We start from the raw sequence: 25590 nt of genomic DNA, 5'->3' as shown, positions 1-25590 counted from the left end.
CATTTTTTCATTAAAATATCAGTGTTGCTATTCAGATTCAGCCAAAAGACGGCCTCACTATCTCTGCAGCCGCACAGAGTTGATTGATTTTTGTTTCAAAACACACCATTCTTCAGAAAACACAATCCACAGGCTGCACGTGCAAGCCCAGGCCTTTCACCACACATTCTGTTTTTAATGGGTCAGTCAAGGGTAGAGTTTGATAGAAGTGAAACACAAACAGGAAGTTGACTCACTAGGGTTGAACAGGAGGAGGAACTTCATACAGGCGATCTCTCTGCGGTCGACCTGAAGCGTCCGCAACCTCGCCGCCAGCTCCTGACCCCTCTGGACCAGACCTGACAGCGTGGCCTCAGCCTGGGACAAGATGGACGACAGCTCCACCTGCAAACACAGGCTGCTGGTTATATACGTGAAACTTTAAGATTCAAAGCCCATCTGGAAGAGCTGAAGACTGCTGTGATCTTCTTCTGCTGTTAATTATATAGATGTACAGAGTCATGTGATTAATCATGTCATTAGGTCCTTTGTTCCAACCTTAAGTGAAGCTTCGGGGACCCCCGGAGCTTCATGGGCCCCTGGAGCTCATATTTCCGATGATTAAGTCTAATCAAAATTTACATTATATTATTGAAGAAATAAATGTATCTCATCCTTGGGAGAATGATACACTGACATGATGTTTTATCATGAAGTAAATGACTTGGAATATAACAGAGATTGATTAATGCAAATTAATCTTAATATTAATCTTTATTCTACGTGTTGCTGCTAACGCTAAAACAGTTTCCCTCTCCTCTGTTTCAGCTGATAACAGCTAGTTTCTAATGATATCCAGATGTAAAAACACATCAGTGTTAATGTCAAGCTGCTACAGTTTTAACAAACAGCCCATAGGTGTGGAGAAGACGTATTGAATGTAGTGAGGTGGGTGAATGAATCAGACTGGGATTTGTGCTGATGATGGGAAGTTGCTGGACGGAGACTCTACCTCCTGGCCCGTCACCAGCAGGACGCTGTCTTCCTTCCCATGCTGCACCTGTCTGAAAATGTGATCCAGGACCAGGAGCTCAGACCAGCAGTTGTGGAGCAGCTTCATTTGATCGCCCACCTTCAGGAAACACAGGGAGAGAGAGAGAGACAGACAGACAGACATACAGACAGACAGAGAGACAGACAGGGAGAAGGTGAAGATGAGGTTGTATGAGGTATTCATCCACAGTCAGTTTGTTTGATCCCTACACTCACCACGTGCACTGTATTACGCTGCAGATCAGCCGGTTGGATTCTTTCTGTGGGACTTTTTTTGCTGCTGTCCTCATCCACAGCAGAACCAGACTGGGAGCGATCCAAACCAAATCTACTGCAGGTACGAAATACACTGACTACGTATAAGAACCTCACACAACCCTGCCTCTTATCCTGTACTGTCCCTTTAAGGCAGATCTACAGTCCAAGCTTCACTCACATGTTCATGTTGTAGCTTTGTTGATTAAACCCTGAAAATCCTGATCGATATTCCTTCAGATGTGTAGATAGATTATTCCTCTACACTTGTCTTGTCCTACACAGGAAATCAATATCCTTCTTTCTCAGGTGTATTCTCTATCACTCTGTGTTGTTGTGTTATGTACAGTATGTTTCCCTCTCTGTCTCTATGTGTAAGCTCACTACTGAATTTACACCAGCCCTGTGGAAATATAAGCTTCTATCTGACATTGAGTTATTCACATATTTTTATTCTTCTTCTATTCTGATGAAATATTAACGTCAGGTGAGATGTGTGTTTTTTTTTTTTACTTCTTATAGAGAAAACAAAAGGTTCAACTCCAACTGGGTTTTATATGGTTCTACTTCTGAGACAATCAGCTCTTGAATGCATACAAGACAACCAATCACGTTCTGCTTCTCTGTCATGTGACCTCACAGTTCAGTGAAGGCGGGAAAAGGGGAAGAGATGTGAGGTTACAAATGCAAGGCAAGTTCAGTATTTTCACTGTTCGCATGCTAGCCAGCTAACACCTTAAATGTAATTAAATAGTCTACATTTGAATTGATAGGGTCACAATAATTTCATTCATTCATTCATTCACAACCCCCCCCCCCAAAAAAAAAAATTAAATAAATAAATAAATAAATAAAACAAATCTAAACCTGCCTTTACACTGACCTGCTGCACTTACTTCTATCCAACCTAAAAGAAACTTAAACTAATGCTTCCTATATCTGACTGTCCTCTGACTGGAACAAATATTTAGCACTGACCTTTATACACAACCTGCAATGCTTTCTTAGAATGAGAAAATAATGAATCATTATGAAAAACATTCAGTTTAACTTTCTGTTACATGTAGAAGTTCTGTTACAACACTGATGTCATGTTTTAAAGCTAATGATGAGTAAACTGTTTGAAAATTGTTGCTTCTTTTCATGTTTTGCAAAATAGAAAATCAAAAGCGAGTTCTCAGGATTACAAGGTTCTACCTGCATTTGACCTGTTCCAGAAAACTCCATTTACAAATTTAATAGGATTTTGATATTTATAGTGTAGAATAGACTATACTATACGTGTAGAATACACACAACAACTTTGAAGTTCAATATCTCAACACTGCTCAGAACGCAGATAGAACCATATAATATATATATATGTATATATATATATAGTCTTTTCTATCTATAGGCTTAGTCTGATATTTGATTATATCTAATATATTAATATTGATAATATTAGATAATTATGTATAAATAAAACAAAAAAAAATAAATATAAAAACTACAATATAATTTAATTATAAAAATATCACCATACGATAATCTCTTATGTCATGATATTTCCTGCCATATGTGATATCTTTAACACTTCATCATTAACACTGATTATTAGATAATTATATATTATAAAAAACGTGTGTGTGTGTGTGTGTGACAGTGGGTGTGTTTGTCAGTGTGTGCTGATGTCTTCAGTGTATGAGCTATTGCACGTTGTGTATTTATGATCGTCTGAGACCTCCTCAACCTGTTCACCTCTCCCTTACACCCCACCCCCACCCCCGCCCCACCCTCTCCTCATCTGCCCTGGCTGTAGGGGATGGGTGTGCAATATTGTCTCCAAAGTGAAGGACACAACAGTCAGTAATTTTGTAGCCGCAGCTGCTAATAGGCCCAAACACACATTGGTCTGACACGGAGCTGACAGAATTACTGTCTATCCGAATGAAACGATATATCAGTGGAAGAGGGGAGGGGCCCCACACTCTTCTGGACTGGTGCAGCGATGGATGGGGGGTGGGGGTGGGGGGGGTCTGGGTGTACAATGATAAAGAAAGGGGTTAAGGAAGCAAGAGGTCTCGGCGACCTCCTGCGCTTCCTCTCCAGGACGAGTCGGACTCTCAGCTGCAGCCAAAAAAAACAGGCAAGAGCGGCTCTACAGACATTTCATCTCATCGCCATGAAGAAATAAAGAGTGTGCAGCACAGTCCTGGTTCAGGGGTGAGCAGAGACATTTTTTTTTTCACCACCTTCTTGTTACATTAACACAGTTTAGAGTTCAGGCCACTGTTGACCTTTTAACACCAGTAAAACTCTGAATTATTATATTATTTTATCATTCCCAATAACATTGTTTGATCAGTCAATTTGTAACATGTGGTTTATATTTGCATGTTTTATCTTTTTATTGCCATTTCTCACTCACTTCATGTCAGACACACTGATTTGTAGTTTGATTGTTTTGTTGTGTTTTTTGTATGAAATTCAAGACAAATAAATATTTTCAGCAATTCTTATTTAGGCTTAAAGGTTAGTGACTGCAGACTTACTGCCAGGTCCAACCCACGATCCTCCACAGATGGTGGATGAAACTGGGAGTTGAAATAATAAAATGAGCAGAAGAGACTAATTTCATATCAGTGACTGGCATTCTAGAAATATATCACACTGGTATCACCCTTTAAAACCACGCTATAACATTTAAATTCAGACAAGACATTTTTATTCACACTGTCACTGCTGCCATTCCTTATATTCTGAGGAATTATCAGTAGAGACTAAATATGTGCACAGAGTTTTTAAACCACGTAGAGGAAGTTTGTAGAGTGAGCTGCAGAGGACACAGAGCAGCATGGCCAAAATCAACTGCTTTAATATTCAGTAATACTGTGGAAGCTTATGGACTCGCTGCAGACAGACTGGAACCAGACTTAACCTGTGCTGCTCCTCACCAGCAAACCTGCTGAAATACAAGATTAAATCCAACACTGCAGGAAACAATCGTAAAGTGCTACACAGATACACAGGACAAATCTGAATATTTAGTAAGCTTTACCTTGCGTGCAGCCTTTCTGAGACTGTCTCTGTATTGGGTGCTTCAGAGTGGAGATCTGTTACAGCCATTTTTGAACAAAACTCTTCAAAATCTTTTTTGGCCATGTTACTTTTAAATTGACTGTCTCTGGCACACTGCCTGTAGTAGCAGCACATTTACCATGTTCATTGTGTGCTCTCCCTCAGCAACATCTCCCATGTTCAACAGGTGAATGGAGGGTCAAACACAAGACATGACAAAGGCCACCGCTGGGGAGCCGCAGCAATCAATAGCTGCCATTCTGCTCACAATTTAATAACAATGTAGACGAGTGGGGCACAGAGTTGTGGCGGAGGACTGACATTCCCCCGTTATCGTCTGCGTGGAATGTAATAATCCAGCCGGGGGGACGGCTCTTTTTTGCGGGAGGCTTTCTTGGCAAAAACATGCACAGCTTTGTTCTCACTGTCCATGTCCTCCGTCCACGGAACATAAAAATGCTCTAACTGTCAACACAGACACATCAGATGTGTAAAACACAAAGTTCTCTGTTGTTTACTGAAAAGAAACATAAAACAGGAAAACTCACATTTTCCTATGAGGGGGTTTATTGATGATACGCAAATGAAAATGATCACTTCATTTTGGCAAAGGCAAATACTGCCTGAAGCAGAAAACCTACATTTTCATTTTAGATTGATATTTTCTGACACCTGAAAATTAATTTACATTCATTACACTCACACACTGTCACCTATTCGTTGTCAGGTCTATCCGAACCAAAACAGCAATTTAAATGTCCACATTTATAATGATAACAACTATATTTATCTTTATTAATGTGAAACAGCACAATGAGGAAACGTTTTATATCTCTGTGAACACAGAGCGACAGGCTGTGGAAGAATGTCTGCTCACAGCAACTAGAGCATGACTCATTTTTCTTTCTTTTTTTTTGGTGGTTTCATTTTGGCACTCGCAGCGTTGGGGAAGGATTGTCGTTTTGGTTTAATATAGAAAAATGTCTGTTGAAATCTTCTTGTCAGTGCAACGACCAGAAAAGAACTGAGACCATGAAGGCTATATTATTTTCTAATGTGATAGTAAAACTCTCACACATTCATTTTACAGGGGTTTGAGACCATCCCTGATGATCCTCACGAGCACCACAATCGCATGTTTTAAAGGCTGCACATGAACGGGGCTCAGACCAGTTTAATGCTGCAGCTACAGAGTGAGACTAAATCAAACAATGCTAAAATACAAATGAGTTCAACAATTTTACAGCTCTTGTTTCCTGTGCCCTCGAGGATTTCATCACACATCACACACCGCTATGGATCATTGGACTTTAACACACATAAAGAATGTGATCAGTCGTAATGTATCGACTCCTCTGAGCTTCTCTCCTCTCTCAGCAGCTCGGCCCAGTCTTCCTCTAACACAAGCTGCAGCATAGAGATACCTTGTTGTCAGTCTGAGAAGATGCAACAAATCACATCATCACCACAATGTGGTCTTTGTCTCTGAGACAAGGATGCTGTGAAAGAAACAACAAAAAGACGGATCCTCCTGATGTTCTCACAAGCTGAGAATTCAGTCATCATGTTTAGTCATTTTCAGACCCTGGCTTTGGTTTTTGGATTCAGAAAGCAGGTTATATTTACTGTCAAGATCATTACATGGTGCTCTGATGTTGAACTGATCACATTTTGCTGTGGTGTTATAAATGAGCACATCATTTTAAATTAAATGACTTAATAAAAGATTATCCAACTAAATGGATGCTGCTGCAGCTGAATGACAAAACAAGAAAATCTGAGATATCCATCTCTCAGATTTGTCATATTTGTAATTTGTACTTCGGACAGTCCTGCTAACACAGTGTCTATGTACTGTTGTATATCTGTAGCATCTGTGTTAACATTATTATGATGTTGTCATTTTTTAAGCAGAGTTTACATTTTGTTTATTTGAAGTGTTGATCCATAAAAAGATATATTTGTGGTTTTAAGAACCAAAAACCATCTCAATGTAGTTTTACATCTCCTCTCTCAGGCTTCTCTGAGGCTCTCTTCTGATTGGCTGACAGGCCAACCACAGGCAACGGACTGTAGCCTGCGACTGTAATTTGATAAAACTCAAATTGTGATGGTCAGTCAGAGCTGAAATGAGCTGAATAGATGGTCAAATCTGGACTAAAATAAAAACAAATATATAAAAAAACAAACTCTCATATTTCTATCTTTGGGAAGGCTGCGCAGTGATGCTTTGACTTCTGAACGTCATTATGACATCAGAGAAGTTTGTTTGTTGTGGCACCTAAACCAAATCAAACAGCAACTGAAAACTGAAAATATATATATATATATATATATATATAAATAAATTAAAAAACTGGAAACAATAAGTTCAAAAAGTCTCTGACAGAAAGACAACAACAAAACAATTAAAACAACAAAAAAAAAAGGTGTGGATGGTGGGTCCAGGTGGGCGGGGCTTGGTGACTGATTCGTTGTGACATCACAAAGTTCCAGAGGTCCTGACGGCTGCTTTTAAGGCTCAGTTTCTGAATACAGGCTGTGGACTGAGCACTTTTCACAGTATTAATATAGAACCTAGACCTGATTTATAATTAAACTACACATGGACATTGACCTTTAGACTGGATGGAGCTTTAAGTGATAATAGTAAGACACAGGTCAACATGAGGCAGATTGAAGATGTTGTGCTGCTCAGACGGACAGAAACTAGACAAAGCTTTACACACTGCAGGGATCTGTTCATCACGTTCCGCTTCTGCTTCATTTAGCTGGGTCATTTCCAGATAAACATAAATAACATGTGTCCTGCCAAAATACCAGCATTTCATTTTAATGTGAATTGTTCACTTCGTGACCACCAGCAGAGGACTGACGGGTCCAGACGAGTGTTTTAGCTCCATATTAGAAATAATCTCCCTCCACACTAACACACCTGAAAACACATGTCACATGACCAATCCCAAACACTGGGCGTGTGCTGGTGTAAGCAGGAGGCAGATTGTCTACTCTGCAAAAACGAGGAATAGCAAAGAGTTGTAGCAGTAAAACGCATAATTCAACTCAACAACAGCTGCTAGCAAAGACAACAAGGTCGGTAACACTGTAATTCATTATCATGTTGAGAGCCAATCAGGAGGCGAGGTGGTGTCTACGTCATTGTTTCCAAAAGTCTGAGTTTCTGCCTGTCAGGACTAAAACACCACTGAAAGTCTCTGTTTTACAGACTGAGAACTCTGGCGTGGTGTAGATGGAGGAGGGAACGAGTTTGCTTGGAGGAAAGAAAACAGTAATTTAAAGTATTTTTTGCAATGCATTAGCGTTATTTCGCTAAAATGAACTGTATTCAGAGTGAATGTAAAAAGCATTGGACTTGAATTAAGTTTAAAGTCATTTGAGGTCAGAGTCTGAGCTGACACACACACACACACACACACACACACACAAGCAAACAGTGTGTACTTTGTCAGCTAACGTTAGCTACTTCGAGGTATAGCTGTGCAGTTGCTAAGCGGGAAAAAAGCTTCTGTTGTGATCTGAAAACATCGGTAAAACTGGAATGGTTACTTTCTATCACCATTTCACCGTGTGGCAGAGAGAGGAGCTGGACTCTGATCCTGATCCTCCAAACTACAAGGTGAGTTTCATCTTAACTTAGCATCTGCTAAGTGCACGTCTCCAAAGGACGCTGCTGATTTTATTTAGATAACGTTACCTTACCGTCTCGACTGAATTGACCGGGAGCTAGCTGGCTAATGTTAGCCAGCTAGCTAAACTGTCATCATATGTTATTTCCACTATTATTACAATGAACAGACATAATGTGGCTGTTCCACATGGTTCAGCTCTATATCCCAACACCTTATAATGTTTATAGCAAAAAAAACAGAACTCATCTGTGAATGGGTAGAAGGATTTCAGTTTCCCTGGCACGTGTCATTTGCAGTGTGACATGTCAGTGCTGTTTTCTCAGGAAGCTGTATTCACCACTTCATGATCAGCATTGAGGGGCACGTCATTTATGAGGTCACACAGCCAGCTGACCACGCTGGCTTCAGTCTTTTCTACTCACTACATCTTCAATCTCCAGTCCCAAGATGATGCTGCATGCACACTGGAATTAATTCAAAGGTTAGATACTTACATCCTTCAGCTGGTACTGTGTGTTCACAGCAGCTGTGATCATGTTTGTTGAGTTTCGTCTCACAGGTTACATACAAGCTGCCTAAAACATCTGATACTGGAGCATGTGAAGTAATCTTTTCTGACACTCAAGGCGAAACAACTATTACTTAATCTGCACCATGAAAGTACACTGTCCTATTTCCCCACCAACCATGAATACACACTCTTGTTTTTCAGGACATTCATGGGGGTAAATCCTGACAGAGGCACCAAGGCTGGGTGGGTCAAAGTCTTGGAAAATGGGTAAGGTCACCCAGAAAAAGATGGCATCAGTCAAGCCTTGTGTCTCCAGTCTACTAAAGAAATGAAGGACTTTGAGTGAGACTCTACATAAGTCAGTTCACACACTCACTCACACACTGCTAATGTCTTAGCCATACTCTTTTTTCAGTTCACTTGGCCACTCATTCACTCCTTTAGCTGTTCCCTCATACAATCCTTATAAATACACACATACAGTACGACAGCTTATGTTAGACAACCACTTGATTATTTTTGATAATATTTCTTGTGTTTATTTGCGTTCAGTGTTAAATGTTCATGCAGAATACAACACTTGTTAGAGATCTTTTTTAAATGACTGAAATTTTGGTTTATTTGCGTGTTGTGTTTTCACAAGCGTAATAAAGAGGGACGTGGTTTTTTAAAAGACTTTGAAGCAGTATTATTTCTCTTCAAATTTTAAGTTGCAATTGCAAGATCACGTTTATTCAATATATTAAAACATAGAATTTTATAGCAAGACTACCAAGGAATAATTTATCAACTCATAAAGTTCAGGGAAAAAATAAATCAATGTAGTTCTTTTTGTTAGCAGTTAATTTATCAATAGTGTATACTGCAGCATGTTTTATATATGCACTACAGTTTACAGTAAAAATCTGCAAATATAGTTCCTGTGAAAAAAGTGTAAATAAACAGTAATAAACTGCTAATCCTCCATCAGTATTTTACTGAAATAGTAGGAAATAACAGCTTTTTGCTGTATTTACAAAAACAGTAGCAAACTAAATATCAGCAACAGCATGGTACCGATAATTTTACAGTAAAATAAGGGCAACCCTGCTTCCTGTTGTTTACTGTTTTTTAACAGAAAAACATTTAACAGCGCAGGACTGTAACTGTACCTGAATAAATCAACTGTATTTGTCACCAAAGCCAGAATCAAATCTTCAGTTAAACTGTTTAACTGGTTGGTCACACTCACTTTGACCGTGGCTCGTCATTGTTGTGTAACAAGTCTGATTCGTTGCAAAAGAATTATCATCCTCCATTTTCACTTGGAGCAGCAGGTGTGTTCAGCCATGTTGTCAGCAGCAGCAGAACAGTGACAGTATTGATCTGTGCAGCACGAGACATTGAATCAGCTTTCCAACACACTCACAAAGACACAGCCTGAGACACAGATGGATGTCCAATCATTCCCCTTCAGAGAGGTGTGTGTGTGTGTGTGTGTGTGTGGTGTGTGTGTGTGTGTGTGTGCGCGCGCGCGCACCAAGGAGACACTGCTGTATCTCAGGGGATAGAGTGGGAGGATCGACAGTTTGATTCCCAGATGTTGAAGTGTCCTTGAGCCACATGAATGTGGTTTGTGATGTAAAGAGCTTTGATTGGCCAAATAAAATAGAACAGCTCTATAGTAACTTTACATTGTCTGAGCTGCGACATCATCACATTAAACATAATGGTGTCATGGTTCATTAAAATACAGCTGTCATGAATGGAAATAATCTCTTTTTGAACATGTCTATTAGACATCATGGTGTGTGACGTGCAACACCAGAGACGGAAAACCGGATCCATCAAGCAGATAAAATGTAAAATGTTAATGATGCACCATAATTTAATGAATCAATATGTGATACAGTCATTTCATAAAAAGCTTTGCGTATCTGTTGTAGTTATGGACTCATCTCTATCTGCCTCAAGCTTGTGGATATTTTACTGCAAATCATGTTCACTCATACAGTCTTATTGTCAAGCACCATATTTTAACAGTCTGTGTGTGTGTGTGTGTGTGTGTGTGTGTGTGGTGTGTGTGTGTGTGTGTGTGTGTCTCCTACTGTAGTGGCTAATCCATTAGCATGATCTTTAACCAGCGGAGGTCAGGTGGAGTAACGACACACATACTTAGAAAGCAGCCGGATGTAAAATATGTTCAATATCTGAAACTGGATTTTATTAAATAATATACTTCCAAAAGAAAATAATAATCAAAACAGGATTTTAATGTGACTAAACATGAAAACTGTCGGTCTCCGTTCTCTAACCTGAATGCTAACAACTCCAAAAAGCTCCTGACAGGCTGCAGAAGAAGAGACACAGCAGGACCATGTCAGGTAACCAGCACCTGCACAGGTGAGTATCAGGTAATCACATCATCCATATTCTGCTTCTGCGTCTTTATGGCCACTTTACTCAAACTAATATGAGTATTTCATAAGTTAAACTTTATATTTCAAAATCAGTCAAAATTCTGCATCTACAGATTTTTCTAAATACAGCTCCAACAGCTACTGCAGCACCGTGATGACATCGACCGCAAGACACACTCATGACACTATACAGGTGAGCAGCTGAGATCAACATGGAGGTGTGAAGGTGGGTGGGTCTGTGCTCCTGTAAGTGCGTCTAATCATCTATGTGTTGATGTAGCAGCTGGTGTTTTCCCTCTCAGTCTCATGGTGCTTGATCCAGTGAATCCATCACTGCCAACATTTAATTTAACATTTAACTTTCTCTCTGTCAGCTGAATTTCACCACATACAAAAATGCATTGTTGCCTAAAGTGGCTGCGGGTGTGTTCTGCACGTACGGCCAGTGAACTGTGAGTGCATTGTGGGTGTATGAGTCAACTTGATCAGTGTGAATGCATGTTTTTTAATGCTGCAGAGGAATATGAGGCGTGAACTCTGTGAACAGACTTAAAACAAGCTCCCCGGTCTGAAAAACAGGCTTTCTTCTCCTGTTCCAAAGCAGATGTGATGTAACCTTGTTCCTGTTATGTTTAGTGCTATTAACATGTTGAGAAACTGTGGAGAGGAACAGATTCTCATTCTATATTCCTCAACCAGTTCATTTGTTGAAACAAGTGATTTTTTGACTGAAATCAGGAGCATTGATGGGATGAAAGAAAAGACAGACAAAGGAGTGTTTCCCTGCAGGGTCGCTGTCGCCCTCACTTCATTCATACATATTCATATTCATATTCATATTCATATTCATATTCGTACATAAAGGGCTTGGTACTCACCCTAAGCTCCTTGAAGAAGATGCAGCTCCGAGCCCACTCCACTATGGAGAAGAGAGTCTGGTCCGCCATGCGACACATGAGGCTGAAGGTGCTGGGTTTGTCCAGCCGGCCCCGCCCCCCCTGTTCCTGCTGCAGGTGAGCAACGATCTTATTCTGCACCACCAGTTCGTCTGGGTCGCAGCGCAGCAGCTCCAGAACCAGCGGTGGCAGGCTGGGGGGCTGCGGCGAGGCCGAGGGGTACATGTCAGGGTAGGGGTATCCTGTCAGAGACTCGGGGGAGCTGGTGTAGTCGGGACACTCGGCTTTGATTACCCTGCCGGGGAAGGCTGTGTACTGGTACTGGGAGGTGAGGGGCACATGGGACTGCATGGCCATGCCCAGGGACGGGGGTCCATAGAGGTTGGCCTCGTAGTCTGTGGGGGTGATGGAGCTGGGGGTGGAGGGAAGCAGGCTTTTGGAGATGGTGGGCAGGGTGTGCAGGGTGCCAGTGAAGCCGTAGTCGGTCTGCAGCGGCGAGGCCGGCGGAGGAGCGGCGCTCTCCAGCTTGAACCCGTTGGATCGAATCAAAGCCTTCTTTTGCTGCTTCAAGGCCCTGTCTCTCTTGTACATGGGCCCGAATTTATTTCTCCCCCCACGCATGCGGTCTGCACGCACAGCTGTCACACAAGAGACGAGAGGCGAAACACAGATTCACACATGAAACAGTGTGAGAGTAAAATCAGAAGAATCTAGACTCTTCACTGAGAGAATAACTGACATGTTGCTTCCCTTTTTAGGCCTGAGAGATTCCCCAGAGTCTGTGCTGCTTCACTCCTCCTTCCAGCCTAAATAGAGCGTTTGATTTAAAACAGGGGAGGCTCCGGGTTTTATCAGTAAGTCAAGAATGTGTCCTTTTCTGCTACGGAAGCAGGTGCTTTCCTGCATTGCTGTCTGGGAATTAATGTGTGTGTATGAAACAACATGAGAACCACTGGCCCACAAATCAGGGTTTTTTTCTCTGTGATAAAATTGTCAATTTATCATTGATATATGTGTATATATATATATATATATGCATATATATATGTACGTATATATGTATGTATATATACATACACACACACACACACACACACACACACACACACACACATTAAGTGCAGCTACATTATTATTATTAACATTACAGGATGATCAAATATGCAGCCAAGTGTCGAAAACAGACATTTTCTCCCTCCCAGAAAAAAAAGAAGAGTAAACTAATAAAGTGATAATGAAATGGCGGCAGGAGCACGTGTGATTTAAAGTGAAGTTCACCTTCTAGCCTCATCCCGACGTTAAGACATTTCTGGAAGCGACAGAAGGGACATCTCTTCCTTTGGGTCTTGTCTATTTTACACTCCTGGTTTTCCGCGCACGTGTACCTCTTGTTGTTCTGCACCGTCCTCTTGAAGAAGCCCTGAAACACGGGGGTGCGTGACAAGCATGAAAAACACGTGGGGCTGAAAATGTTTCACTTTTTAACATGTAAACTCTTGAGGTCGAAATAACACGGCTGCTGAATGAGCGCGTAACCTAAATACACTGAACAGGACCCGACATGCACTGCGGCTAAAATCAAATGTTTACAGATCATGTTGCATTTTTATATTTTACTTAAACAGACAAAAATGATTAAAGACAGCCCGCCAAGAATTCTCTTTAAATGACACAATATTTTAATACATTTATTAGAGGTTATCGATCATATCGGTCAAAATGACTGATTAATCAGCGGACTGTGTTACAGCAGGATTACAGGAGGAAGCTGATTGGATGTGGCCTTTTGTACCTTGCAGCTCTCGCAGGTGAGCAGACCGTAGTGATACCCGGACACTTTGTCTCCGCACACAGGACACAGCTCTTCCAGGTCATCATCATATGTGTATTCCATAACCTTCAGAGTCACACCTGCACAATATTTGCATATTATTACGCACATTCTGCACAATATTTCTAATGCTTGGATGAAAACATCTACACTTCTGCCATGAAACACACACACACACACACACACACACACCAAGGACAACGCGGCAAACTGAGTGTGTAATGTAAACAAATTATTTATAAAGAAAAATCCAAAAATGAAATAAGATGAAAATGTGAGTTAGAACAGGATTTCATATTTTAATATTAATTCTAATTGTCTTCTATTGGGCAAAAATAATATTTACACTTCTCAGTTTAATCACTTTGAACTAAAGAAGCATAAATTGAAAATGTAATCTGACATTAAAATACAAAAAGGCAACAAGAATTATGTAAATAAACTTCCACTAACATTTATTTTAAAATGTCCAATAGAGGTAATTTATTTTTTATGTATTTGATCGAAATTATAATAATATTTATCTAATATTTAGCCTATTGTACTGTAATGAAGGGATGGTTTCTGTTTTATTAAAGCCCACAATATATATACAGGTTATTAAAATACAGGTTATTATCACCTGTGTTGTGTGGGATGTTTCTGCCGCTTTATTAAAATGGTGAATCTTTAGTTTTACATCATGAATGTCGGAATTATTTCCCACATAATAGGCCTATCTGATACTTGCCTATTTCTACAGAGAAATGTGTCATCGATAAGGGGCTGCATGTGGACGCGAGGGACATGTCCCTGCTAATATTGTTGAGGACAGAACTGTCCTCAACAATGTTTGAATGAACTCACAGTTTGGAGTGATGTGTCTTCCCAGAGACTCCGTCTCCGAGATGACCGAGAGACCAGGAGCCTTTTCACCACAGCGTCAGTAACAGCCAGTAAACCAACTAACCAGTAAACTAACCAGCCAGTAAACTAACTAACTAGTAAACTAACTAACCAGCAGAACAGTGATTCGTCACCAGCCTTTTATTATCAGATTTTAATACTGATGCATCAAGAAGAAACTATATGAGACTAATATAAACATGTTGAGGAAAAAACGCAGAAAACTTATATGTTTTCTCTTTTCTATTAAAAGAAGTAATTTCATAAAGTTGACGTTCTTTTAATCTTTGATGTGTTTCTGTGCTACTGAGTTTTATTTCAATGTAAATACAGATCACCTGTTAATAAAACATTCAGTTGATGTATTAAAACGTCCTCGCGGCCTGATATAAAACATAATAAAGAAGCTGCGGTCTCCACTCGGACTCATAAGAACATTTTTTTTATGATTATGATTATTACACTTTACTATTATTATTATTATTATTATTATTATTATTATTATTATTATTATTATTATTATTATTATTATTATTATTATTATTATTATTATTATTATCACAGGCAGATCAGCTTCAGCCCGCTCACATTAACGTTACACTGTGTATTTATGACAGTAGGTTGCTCTTCACAGGGAATCATGACTGAGGTGAATTGTGGTTTTACCGTCATCAAACACGTTTATTCTTCCAGCGGCGGCAGCGCGAGGCCTGAAGGTGAAACCTTCATCAGTCAGCGTGAAGAGGATGAAGATGATTTATCTCTACACTTCAGTGTGTTTGATTAATATCACATCAGCGAATCCTGCAGCTCACGTCGATGTCCCGCGCGGACACAGCGGTGAAACAGCAGCCGCGCTCAGCTGCACGCGGCCGGCGAGTGAGGAGTTATGTGCCTCTGCTGACGACAACGGAATGTATTATTTAAAAAAAAAAGAAACAGTTGAATTAAAACACTATTATTATTATTATTATTATTATTATTATCATTATTATTATTATTATCATTATCATTATTATTATTATTATTATTATTATTCGCGTTCTGTTACATTAAATTAAATGATGAATTTATTTTTGTTGTTATACTCAGGAAATGATTATAATATATCATGAAGTTTTAAACTGAATCAAGCCACTAATAGTGATAGCCCACCTATACGCCTCTTGAAATTTTTTCTATAATATTTCGATATTTCTGTGAATTGCTTTGACTGTTTCTGTTTGTCTTTCATTTTATTTATTTAATATTTTATTTATTTTCATTTATTTTATTTAAGTTTTTAAATGGAGCTGCTGACAAAAAGGAGAAAAAAACTGTTTTTGTTAAATATAAATTACTGTCACCTCCTGATCAGACAACTGATCAGGAAATGATTGATCCTAATGAAACAGCAGGTGATTGATCAGTGGATTTACTGTGTGCAGTTCGTTCACCTGAAGAACACACAGACCGGGAAGAAGAGCCCAGACTTACCGTGAGCCTTGTCTCCCAACATCTGAACAGCAGACAGCCGCGGGTCAGTCACTGATGAGTGTCTGAGGATTCAAACCTGGTGCAGATGTAGCTGCAGCCTCGCGTGGGCTGCACAGCAGGACACAATAAAAAAAAAAGAGCACAGATCCGGACGGACGGTGTCTACACTGACTCTGGTTTCACGACAATTCAGACCAGACCCGGGGGTTTGATGGTGACCATCAGGAGCTCTGAGTGAAACTCCTTCAGTCCAGCTCCCGCTTTACTGAGCTTCCCCTATCACAAAAGTTAGGCTCCTCCAACGCTATTGGTGGAGGGCGGGTCATGTGACGGACGCACGCTGCCTCCTCGGTGAGAATGCCTGGACAGAGGAGGTGATCTCTCTTTCTCTCTCTCTCTCTCTCTCTCTCTCTCTCTCTCTCTCACACACACACACACACACGAAGCGGCAGAAAGAAGAAAATTTGTTAAAGTCTATTTGGAGCCCAACTCAGAATAACAGATGATATAAATCTAATCCTCGAGATTGAGAGACGGAGCTGCTCATACACAACATCATTATTATATACATTTATATAATATAATATAATATAATATAATATAATATAATATAATATACACCCAATGAAGGTCATGACAGCTATAATGCATTAGGCCAATAGCATGTCAGAATTCATGTGTTAGGATGACCCTAACATCTAGTGTTGAATTATTGTTATTTTAATGATAGTAATAATTATTATTATTATTTTTATTACAATTAGGTTTTGTTTGTTTGTCGGTTTGTCAGCAGGATTAAAAGAACCGATTTGCACCATGGGCGGGGCTGCGGCTGAACCAGGGATGAACTCATTAAATCAATATAACACAGAAACTGAACGTTGTATGTTAAATCTGCATTTAAATAACCTAGGCTAACAACAAGAACATCAACAACAGTAAACATCCATCAGTCGTAGCTGCAGCTTAGAGAGAAGGAGGGGGGCTGGACATTGAGGGAGGGGCGGGGGAGCCGACACCTTGACAGGTTGTCAGAACCCACTTCAGCACGGGAGAAAGGTCCGGTTTCTTTACTGTGAGACGTTGGTGCAAACCACTGCCACACTGTACCGCGCGTTATAATGAGGTAATAAATTAACCACACACGGAAATGTTGGATAAAGCACTTTTTTCGCATAAGAAAAGTGAACAAAAACATTTAACTCTCTTTTACCAGATCCATGTCCCATCCCCCACCAAGACCAGTAAAAACTAACAAACAAACAAACAAACAAACAAACAAATAGACAATCTCTGAAAACATGACTTCATAATAACCTAATAATAATAATAATAATAATAATAATAATAATAATAACAATAATAATGATAATATAAATAATAATAAGACTTTACCTATGCATTCTATTCTATTCTACATTCTATTAATATATTCCTTGGGTGTATAGATTATAAATGAGGCTAATTCAGTGTTAGATATGTATCTTTTATTTCATATTATTCTATGAAAGCCTACAATCATATAGATATATATCAACAAATCAACAAATGAATTAAACTTTATTTTGTAAGCACTTTTCATTCAGGTTAGTGCAGTTTAATGAGCTTCACAGACTGATGAGCTCAAAAGGAAAAGGACAAATCAAGTAAGAAAGCTGAGAATAGCTAAGCTATGATAACATTAACAACTATATATATATTTTTATACACACAGGCTACATATACATATACACATACATATATTTATTGATTGATATTTATTTTATTGTGGTCAGTAAAACAATGTTAACTGCTTCACTGTGGAGTTTTCTATAATAACCTGCACATGATTACTTCATGTTCATGGTTCCAGCACACGCATGTCATTGGCATGAATATTAATGGACTCTGGCAGGGCATTCTGTGTGGTAAGCACTATGAGACGTCAAACTGTCTATTGTTAGCAGAGGCAGGAAGCAGTGGGTGGTGGCTGAGGATCCGTCAGCCTTCTGAGGGTCATTGTGTGGAAACATGAACAAAGCTGAGGGTCCTCAGCTGTAGGGCGCACGGCGCAGGAAACACAACCATGACTGGATTCTACACAACACTCTTACATTGCCGTCCCCCTCTGGACCATCAGGTGGGTTCAGTCTCTACAGAGTGAGGTGAGAGTGAAGGTCTCTCCATCTGCAGGCTCCTCTTCCTCATGGTCTTGGTCTCATGGTCCCCGCAGGTTAAAATGTTCCAGACCACTGACTGTCCTTCAGGAGGCAAGGTCTTAGAAATCATTTAGCTTTCCTGTCATTCACATTTGTTCCATCAGATAATGTTTGAATAACTGTTGTATTTATATTTTTAAGTTAAGACATTTGAATCCAAATCTATAATCACAAAGCTTGATATCAGTGCAACCTTAAACTGCTGTTAATTATGTCTTCAGCTCACTCAGTGGTCGTCTTATAGGAGCTGATGGTGGAGATAGAAGTTCTCATTCCAACATGTTGCATGAGAAGGTTCTGATGAAGACCAATCAGCTGCACTTGTATTACACTTCAGGCAATTTAAACATGAAGAGCTTGGATACAGGGACATAAGCTGAATAACTGGGAATGTTCTGAATGTGGTGGCCCCCACTGGTGACCCGGGGACACTAAGCTGCACAAGCCTCATCACTGGGAATGTCTCAGTTTTATCAGACAGATCTTTATTGATGTAGTCAATGTAAATCAATTTAAAATACTAATGTGAATCTCTACACTGTGTACATTTAAATTATAATTAAAACTGTAAGCAGCGTTATGCAGGCCCTCGCCCTGTTGCACCTCTGGGGCCGCTGCCAGGAGCCAACGTGCAGGATGTCCCTGTTTATCAAGTGTGAACCAGAGCATGAAAATGTCACATAAATTAAATGATGATTGTCACTCAGGGATTACTTTCTGTTTTCAGTAGGTGGCGCTGTGACTATGACTTCATATTAGCATGCAGTTGATGAAACATCAAAATTCGCTGTGCCACCAGAGCCATGCCTTTACATGAAAACTCACAATTTTTGCAATGTAGCATCAGCAAGGGGAGGAGGATTTTCTGACCAAGTTTGAGGCAGATTAGGTGATGTGTAACGGAGTTAAAATAACTTCCTGTCTTGAAATTCACTGCACCACCAGAGCCACGCCCTTAAATTAAAAGGATCTTCCGCCCAAGTTTGAGGTGGTTGTGGTCAACCTGTTTGGAGGAGTACATGAAATAGTAAAACATGATATTTCCATTAAATAGGTAAGTTTTCATCAGGCCTGATTCGTGTGAAAAGTTCATGAGTTTTTGAGCCTCAAAAAGACGATTAATTTTTCCATGCGGAGGAAGAATAAACAAGACAATTTCAATAGATTCTCAGGCTCTAATAATAAGCTGTTTATCAGCAGTTTTTCAAGCCTCCACCTCTCCCCATTCATTTTTACATGTCTTTTTAATGATAGTAGATGCAGGGAGTTTAAACCCCTCACAGCTAAAATTATTCAGCTGAGTGAACTCGCGCCCTGTCCCTGTCCAATGTTAAAAAACTTGCGCAGCAGATCTGAGCCCTTAAACTGTTTGCTCAGCAGAAGGTGCAGAGAGGGAGACGGGTTCTATCTATCAATCTGCTTCACCCCTGACCTCCCACAGTCACTACAAGGTCCTTGATTAGCTTATATCTGCTCATCCGACTATTAGGGAGCACAGACCAGAAAACAAGCTGGGCGGACTGGAGGAGGGGGCCCCGACTGACACTGGGGACAAGAAATATGGCCTATCTTCTGTTTTCTCTCTGGCACAATTTTGTTTTGCAAGTGTGCTGTGGCTACAGGTCAGTGGCCCCAGCATCAGACAAGCTCTGTCTCTGTCTCCCAGATATATTTGTATAATAAATAAAGGGGAAGGACTGAGGCCTGGCTCATGTTTTGACTTCATCATTTATATTTTGTTCATTTTGTGCCCTCCCACCCAAAGCCATTTTCTGCTGGAGTGGCAGGATCTTTATTGATAAAAGAAGATAGCGCTGCAATCACTCTGGGTGAAAGCTACAGGAACATGAGTTTCTGTGTTGGGCACAATTTGAAGATAATTTGTAAGATTTCAGATCCTGAGCTCGTTGATCTCTTAATCAGCTTCTAAAGAATACAGCAGTGTCACATGTGTGTATAAATAATCAATTGAACTTTGAAGAAACAGCCTGTTAAAAAGTGCACTAACTCAGAGGTGCAGTTCAGGTTCCACAACAATATCAAAATCATACAGGACAAAGTCTTGTATGATTTTGATTGATTGAAACAGTTTGATTGTAAAGATATCATGGGGAATTAACACATAACCCTGCAGCTCTATGGAGCGTTAGCTCATTGTCTTAGGTTTCCTCCTATGAGCTGTGTCTCAGTTCAGGGTCTCATCCTTCAGAAGCTGCATTTAAAGACCGACTGTGTCACAGCAGCGACTAGACTGTCTCACTTCAAAGGCTCCTTCAAATGTGTCCTTCTTTTTCTGGACCACGAAGCGTACAACAGTTGGATCCCTCATGGCCCAACATATCCCATAATTCATTGCACTCCAGTAATGAAAGCAAACAACAGTGACAGAGAGCCTGATGATTACACTGTTAAATGTCAGTATTGTGTTTCAGCTCAGTTCAACAGCTAACAATACAACTGTTAAAGCCAAAAGACCTAAAACAAAAAGTATGTGTTAGGAAGTTATGTGTAGTCTAGGTTGCTAGGCAACACGAGCCATGCTTTGTGATGCAACAAGTAAGGGCAGGAACAGCTGATGACAAACAGGGAAATTCTTTTGTAGACCAGACCATCTCATTTCAGTTCAGCCTTCGTGGTCTACAAAGAGACACATCTCCATAGACCGTGTCCTTTGAAGGAGTTGGTTTATGAACTGGGACACAATTATACAGTCGCTCCATCTTCCCCCCAGGCTACCAATTTAAACCTAAACAACTCTGGTAAAATGATGCTTTCAAGTGATCCAGCACCAGACCAGACCAGGGCCGTAAGATCTGGATTGCTTGTTGCCGTCCGTGTGGGAGAGATGAGGTGGATGACAGGAAAGTGATATACAGAATAAATGCACATTTACCATTTACCAGTTAACGACTGGTGACTGAAAACAACTGAACTGGTGGAGACGAGGCAGCACTAAATCATCCAGCAGGTGACAGGAAACACAACTCTGGACTATATGTAGCAAGTTGATTCCTAACACATGACCAAGCAAACCTAATATGTCAGCTCTTTATATCACTTTCTGCCCTCTAGTGTCAAATAATTGACTGGTGTAGCTTTAACTGGAAGCCACTGGAATACAGCTGCTTCATGCTAATACCAATACAAATATGAAATGATCTTCATCAGGTTCAGATGAAAATCTTAAAAATCTTAGTAACCATCTTCCCCAAAGTTGTCATCTTTCCCAAACATGATGACAGCTTCTCTGCTACTGTACCCCCTATGTTCCTAAAACAAATTAGAATCCCAGCAGTCTTTTACCATCATTACCTTAATCACAGAATTCACCCTGTGATATTTAAAACAAAATGTCTATCACTCGTCAGGGAAAAAGTCCTATCATATAAATGATCTCTGAAGTTAAAACAGACAGGCCCCCATATAGATATATAGACTGTTGCTACTAATCTAACACCACAGAAACACAGCTGTATACATCATACAAACTCCACTGAGCAAAGTTTCAATTAGCACACACACACACACACACACACACACACACACACACACACACACACACACACACACACACACACACACACACACACACACACACACACACACACACACAGAAACAGGGGTATAATTTTTGTACCCAAAAGTCAATTTTTCAGAAAAGTACCCTGTAAGGTGCTGAAATGGTCCTCAGGGTGATAACTGTGGACCTTTGTTCCATTTTAAGTTTCATGCAGATGATGCTGCAAATCACTGATTACAAAATCTTGACTTAAATACAATTGGGTTTATTGTGATAAAATAGGCACCAATTTTTATTCAATGTAATTTTTCCGTTTGTGTCTGAAACCAAAATGAAATCTCTGTTGGTTTCACTCAGTGATTAGAGAATGGCTCCTCAGGTCTTACACTTCAGCTTAATGTTTTTCTCATGGACTGGAAAAGATCAACAGATACATTGAAATGCACTGAAAATGGACCAGTTTACATATAAAATGTTGATTTTGTTAAAAGATGTAAAATAATTGTCAGTTTTTAAAAATAAATTTTGGTGACTCCCCTGGTGGGGTGCGTTGGGTTTGGGTTTAGTCCTAACTAACAGCAGCCATTGATTCAAGTTCAACCCACAGTTGTTCGCTGCATGTCATCCCCTCTCTCTCTCTCTCTCTCCTTTTTAGGTTCATTCCTGTACTTTCTTTGTGTCCACAATAAATGACTTAAGGTGTGGATTTTGTTAAAGGTGCACTGTGTGTTTTTTGTCTGTTTGTTGTTTGTTTGTTTTTTCTTAAATCACACTGTTAATACTTGAGCTCTGTAGAATATATTTCCTTCCACATTCAACAAAGGTGATATTTTACATATTCTGAATTGTGCATTTGTTTATATCATGTCTACGACTTGTAAACAGTCCTCTTTGCTGACAGATTGCTGTTTGTTGGTGCTTTCCCGCCTCCTACAGTTGATTATCAGATTAGTGTGAAACAAGTGCATATGCAACATATGCACTGAAGTATCCAGGCTTCTTCCCTTTATCCTCTTCTGACGTATTTCTGGAAATATTTTCATCTTTGTTTGTTACAATCTGAGATAGATAACGACCGTTAATGAGAAGCTGATTAATGGTTACTAGAACACCTGGGAAGCGGAGTGATACATGTAGTTAAAAGTCCCAGTGCTGTTGTACTCTATATCACTCATGGAATGACTCTCGTCCAATCAAATTACTTAGTCAGAACTAACTGTTGTATAAATAACAGTATTGGTGATCTTCCTGTAACAGGTTAGTTAAGTTGGCTGATTGATTGTTACTAAACAAACATCACATTAATTCCCAATTCATAATGTTAAATTATTCAGGGAACTAAGAACATCATCTTTAATTTGCTGCTTGCTTTTCTCATATTTAGCTACTTTCCTTAGGTAAGCAAGCAGCAAATCAAAGATGACGTTCTTAGTTCTGTAACAGAGTAGTTGAGTTGGGTGATTGATTGTCAATAAACAGACTAATATGAAAGCTGTGTAGCGCCCTGGGCCATGTCGCTGACCTCTACCTGTGCGTGACTTTTACTTTACTGAACTGCTGTGATGCAGTAGAAGAATCTTGGCATTTAATTTGATCCTGATCATACATTTAATAAGCAAATACATACTGGTGTTAAATGGTCTGTTTTATCATCTGAAGAGTTTTAAGCAAAGTCAAGCACATGTTTTCATTTAATGGCTTTGATACAATAATCCATGGTTTTATCTCCTAACCTGCAACACACTTTATTTCAGTGTCAGTCAGATGACCATGTCCCCTATCCTTCCCTGCAGCTGCGTCTGCTAACTACATTTTCTAATGTCACTGGTTACCAGTGAAACTTAAAATTGATTTTAAAATTTTATTGTTAGTTTTTGAAGGTATAAATGGAGCAGCCGCAACCTACATCAGTGACCTGATTGGTCCTCCTAACCCTCCGACACGCTGCTCCTTCCCACCCCAAAACAGCCTCCCTCTCCATGTTTGCACAGCCCCTAACACTGAATGTTTCAAATCAAGGCTAGAAACCAATGTGTTTTCTTTGGCTTTCCATGTGTGTGTGTTTACACACTGTCACTTGCTGTGTGTTATTTGTAATTTATCTGTACATTTTATTTTCTCTATGTAAAGCAATCTGGTGTTCCACTGCAAAGGATCTCAACCCTTCTGTAAATGAGAGATGAAATTTTTCGATTTTTAATAAATTTGAAAATATCTCTAGATATCTCACTTTGCCATCATGGATTATTGAATGTGGGTCGATGGAAAAAAATGGTGATTTTATCCATTTGAAATTAAATGTACACTCAATAAAGTGTGCACAAAGTGAACAGGTGACAGTACAATAACAGTGCAGTAGGTGCAGTTACAGTAAAGTTACAGTACAGTGTGTAAGAAACTGGTCTGCTGATGCGCCCAGGTACTGACAACCCACACAGCCACACCCACCTCTAGTACCTGTAAAGGAAGCAGCCACACACAGGAAGCAACAGGTACACAGGTGGAGAGGGTTGTCACAGAAACATATCAGGCTAATTTAGAAAAAAAAACATTTATAAATGAGTGTATAAAACCACAAATGACAAAAGTGTTTTCTATGGGTTTGTTATTTGTTAATAATGTGTTCTGAAAAGTTTGATATGATGTTCACATTTATGTGTGAGAGGTCACTAACCTAAAGTTTGTAAAACCACCCGGGCATTTAAGGGTTAACTTGTTTAGTGGGGTTAGGGCTTGTATAATATACTCAAGATTTTGTCTTCAAATCCTACTTTATTATATGAATTCAACCCCCTTTTTTCAGTGTGTGTGTGTGTGTGTGTGTGTGTGAGACAGTGTGTGTATGTGTACCTTCTTGGTTGTTTGTTTGTTTTTTTGTCTTGTTTTTAATCTTCTTGTTACTCAATAATTTTGACACTGATAACTTTCTATATAATTCACCTCATTGAGAACATTACAAAACACTACTCATTAGCCTCACCAATGAAAATATTTTCTTCTCCTCAAGAATGGCCTGTCTTCCACCTGTGACGCACAGTCACAACCTTTATATTTAACTAATTGGTTAATCTGTACGCCAGAGGAGAGTTGTGTGAACAGGTGAGTGTGCCAGGCCTTCGTGTTTCACAATGAAAAAAGAAGAATAGTGAGATTTTGTGCTAAACAGGCTGGATTCAGCGTCCTCATGTCTGTCCTTGACCAAGCCGGGGCACAACCACAACAAACCACTTAGAAAAGGGAAATTAAATAGAAGGACTACAATAGCAGTGAGATACAGCAGACATGGCAGGGGTTTTCCTTAGTGTCATCCTACAAGGTCAAAACTAAATCCATCTATCTGATACCTATAACACACAGCTTCTTCAAAAGTTCTCAAGTTAGTTTATCAACTGACCTGCATTAGCACTGCTGGAAAAGGTGGATTGATTGAAGAGAACAATAAATCATTGGCATTAACATGTCTGATTGACTCATGCCCCCTGCTGGTAAATTTTAACCACTGACTGACTGAACATAGACCATGTGTCTATGTTGTACTTTTATTTTTTATCAGTGAGCCACAAGCTATTACAAATTGTAGCTGTATATATATTTGAACATCTGCACCCCATGTACAGACAGAATACAATCAATTTAACAATTATTGAGTCGTACTCATTAATAGTCGACAAGAAGTCAGGAAGTGAATACATTCAGAAAAGACAGTCAAAAACTATATGTGTACTTGAACATTACACCCATATCAATCTCATTAGGTCCACCACTGATGCTGGGTCAAGTGCAGGAAAGGCTGAGGTAAGGGCTCCGCACAGCACAGGTCTCCATACCGGGACAGTCACCAGTGTATATAAGTAGGGCTACTTGTACCTCAGGAGGT

The 25590-nt window shown here is 39.7% G+C and overlaps 1 protein-coding gene across 1 annotated transcript in view; it reads right to left on the bottom strand.

Annotated features, from left to right (window-relative positions):
• The window catches only part of LOC130169780 (steroidogenic factor 1-like), a 19636-nt gene extending 3428 nt beyond the window's left edge, over positions 1-16208 (bottom strand). The window contains exons 1-6 of the mRNA XM_056376746.1: positions 15996-16208; positions 13596-13714; positions 13082-13223; positions 11786-12441; positions 992-1111; positions 237-384 (exon numbers count right to left, since the gene is read on the bottom strand). Of these exons, the coding sequence (XP_056232721.1) occupies positions 237-384; positions 992-1111; positions 11786-12441; positions 13082-13223; positions 13596-13714; positions 15996-16017 (1207 nt within the window). The 5' untranslated portion in view covers positions 16018-16208. The remainder of the gene's footprint in view (positions 1-236; positions 385-991; positions 1112-11785; positions 12442-13081; positions 13224-13595; positions 13715-15995) is intronic.
• Positions 16209-25590: the final 9382 nt, after the last annotated feature.

The sequence above is a fragment of the Seriola aureovittata genome, chromosome 5 (genome assembly GCF_021018895.1).
Source record: "Seriola aureovittata isolate HTS-2021-v1 ecotype China chromosome 5, ASM2101889v1, whole genome shotgun sequence".
Taxonomy (NCBI): domain Eukaryota; kingdom Metazoa; phylum Chordata; class Actinopteri; order Carangiformes; family Carangidae; genus Seriola; species Seriola aureovittata.
This window is presented reverse-complemented; position numbering and strand designations above follow the sequence as displayed.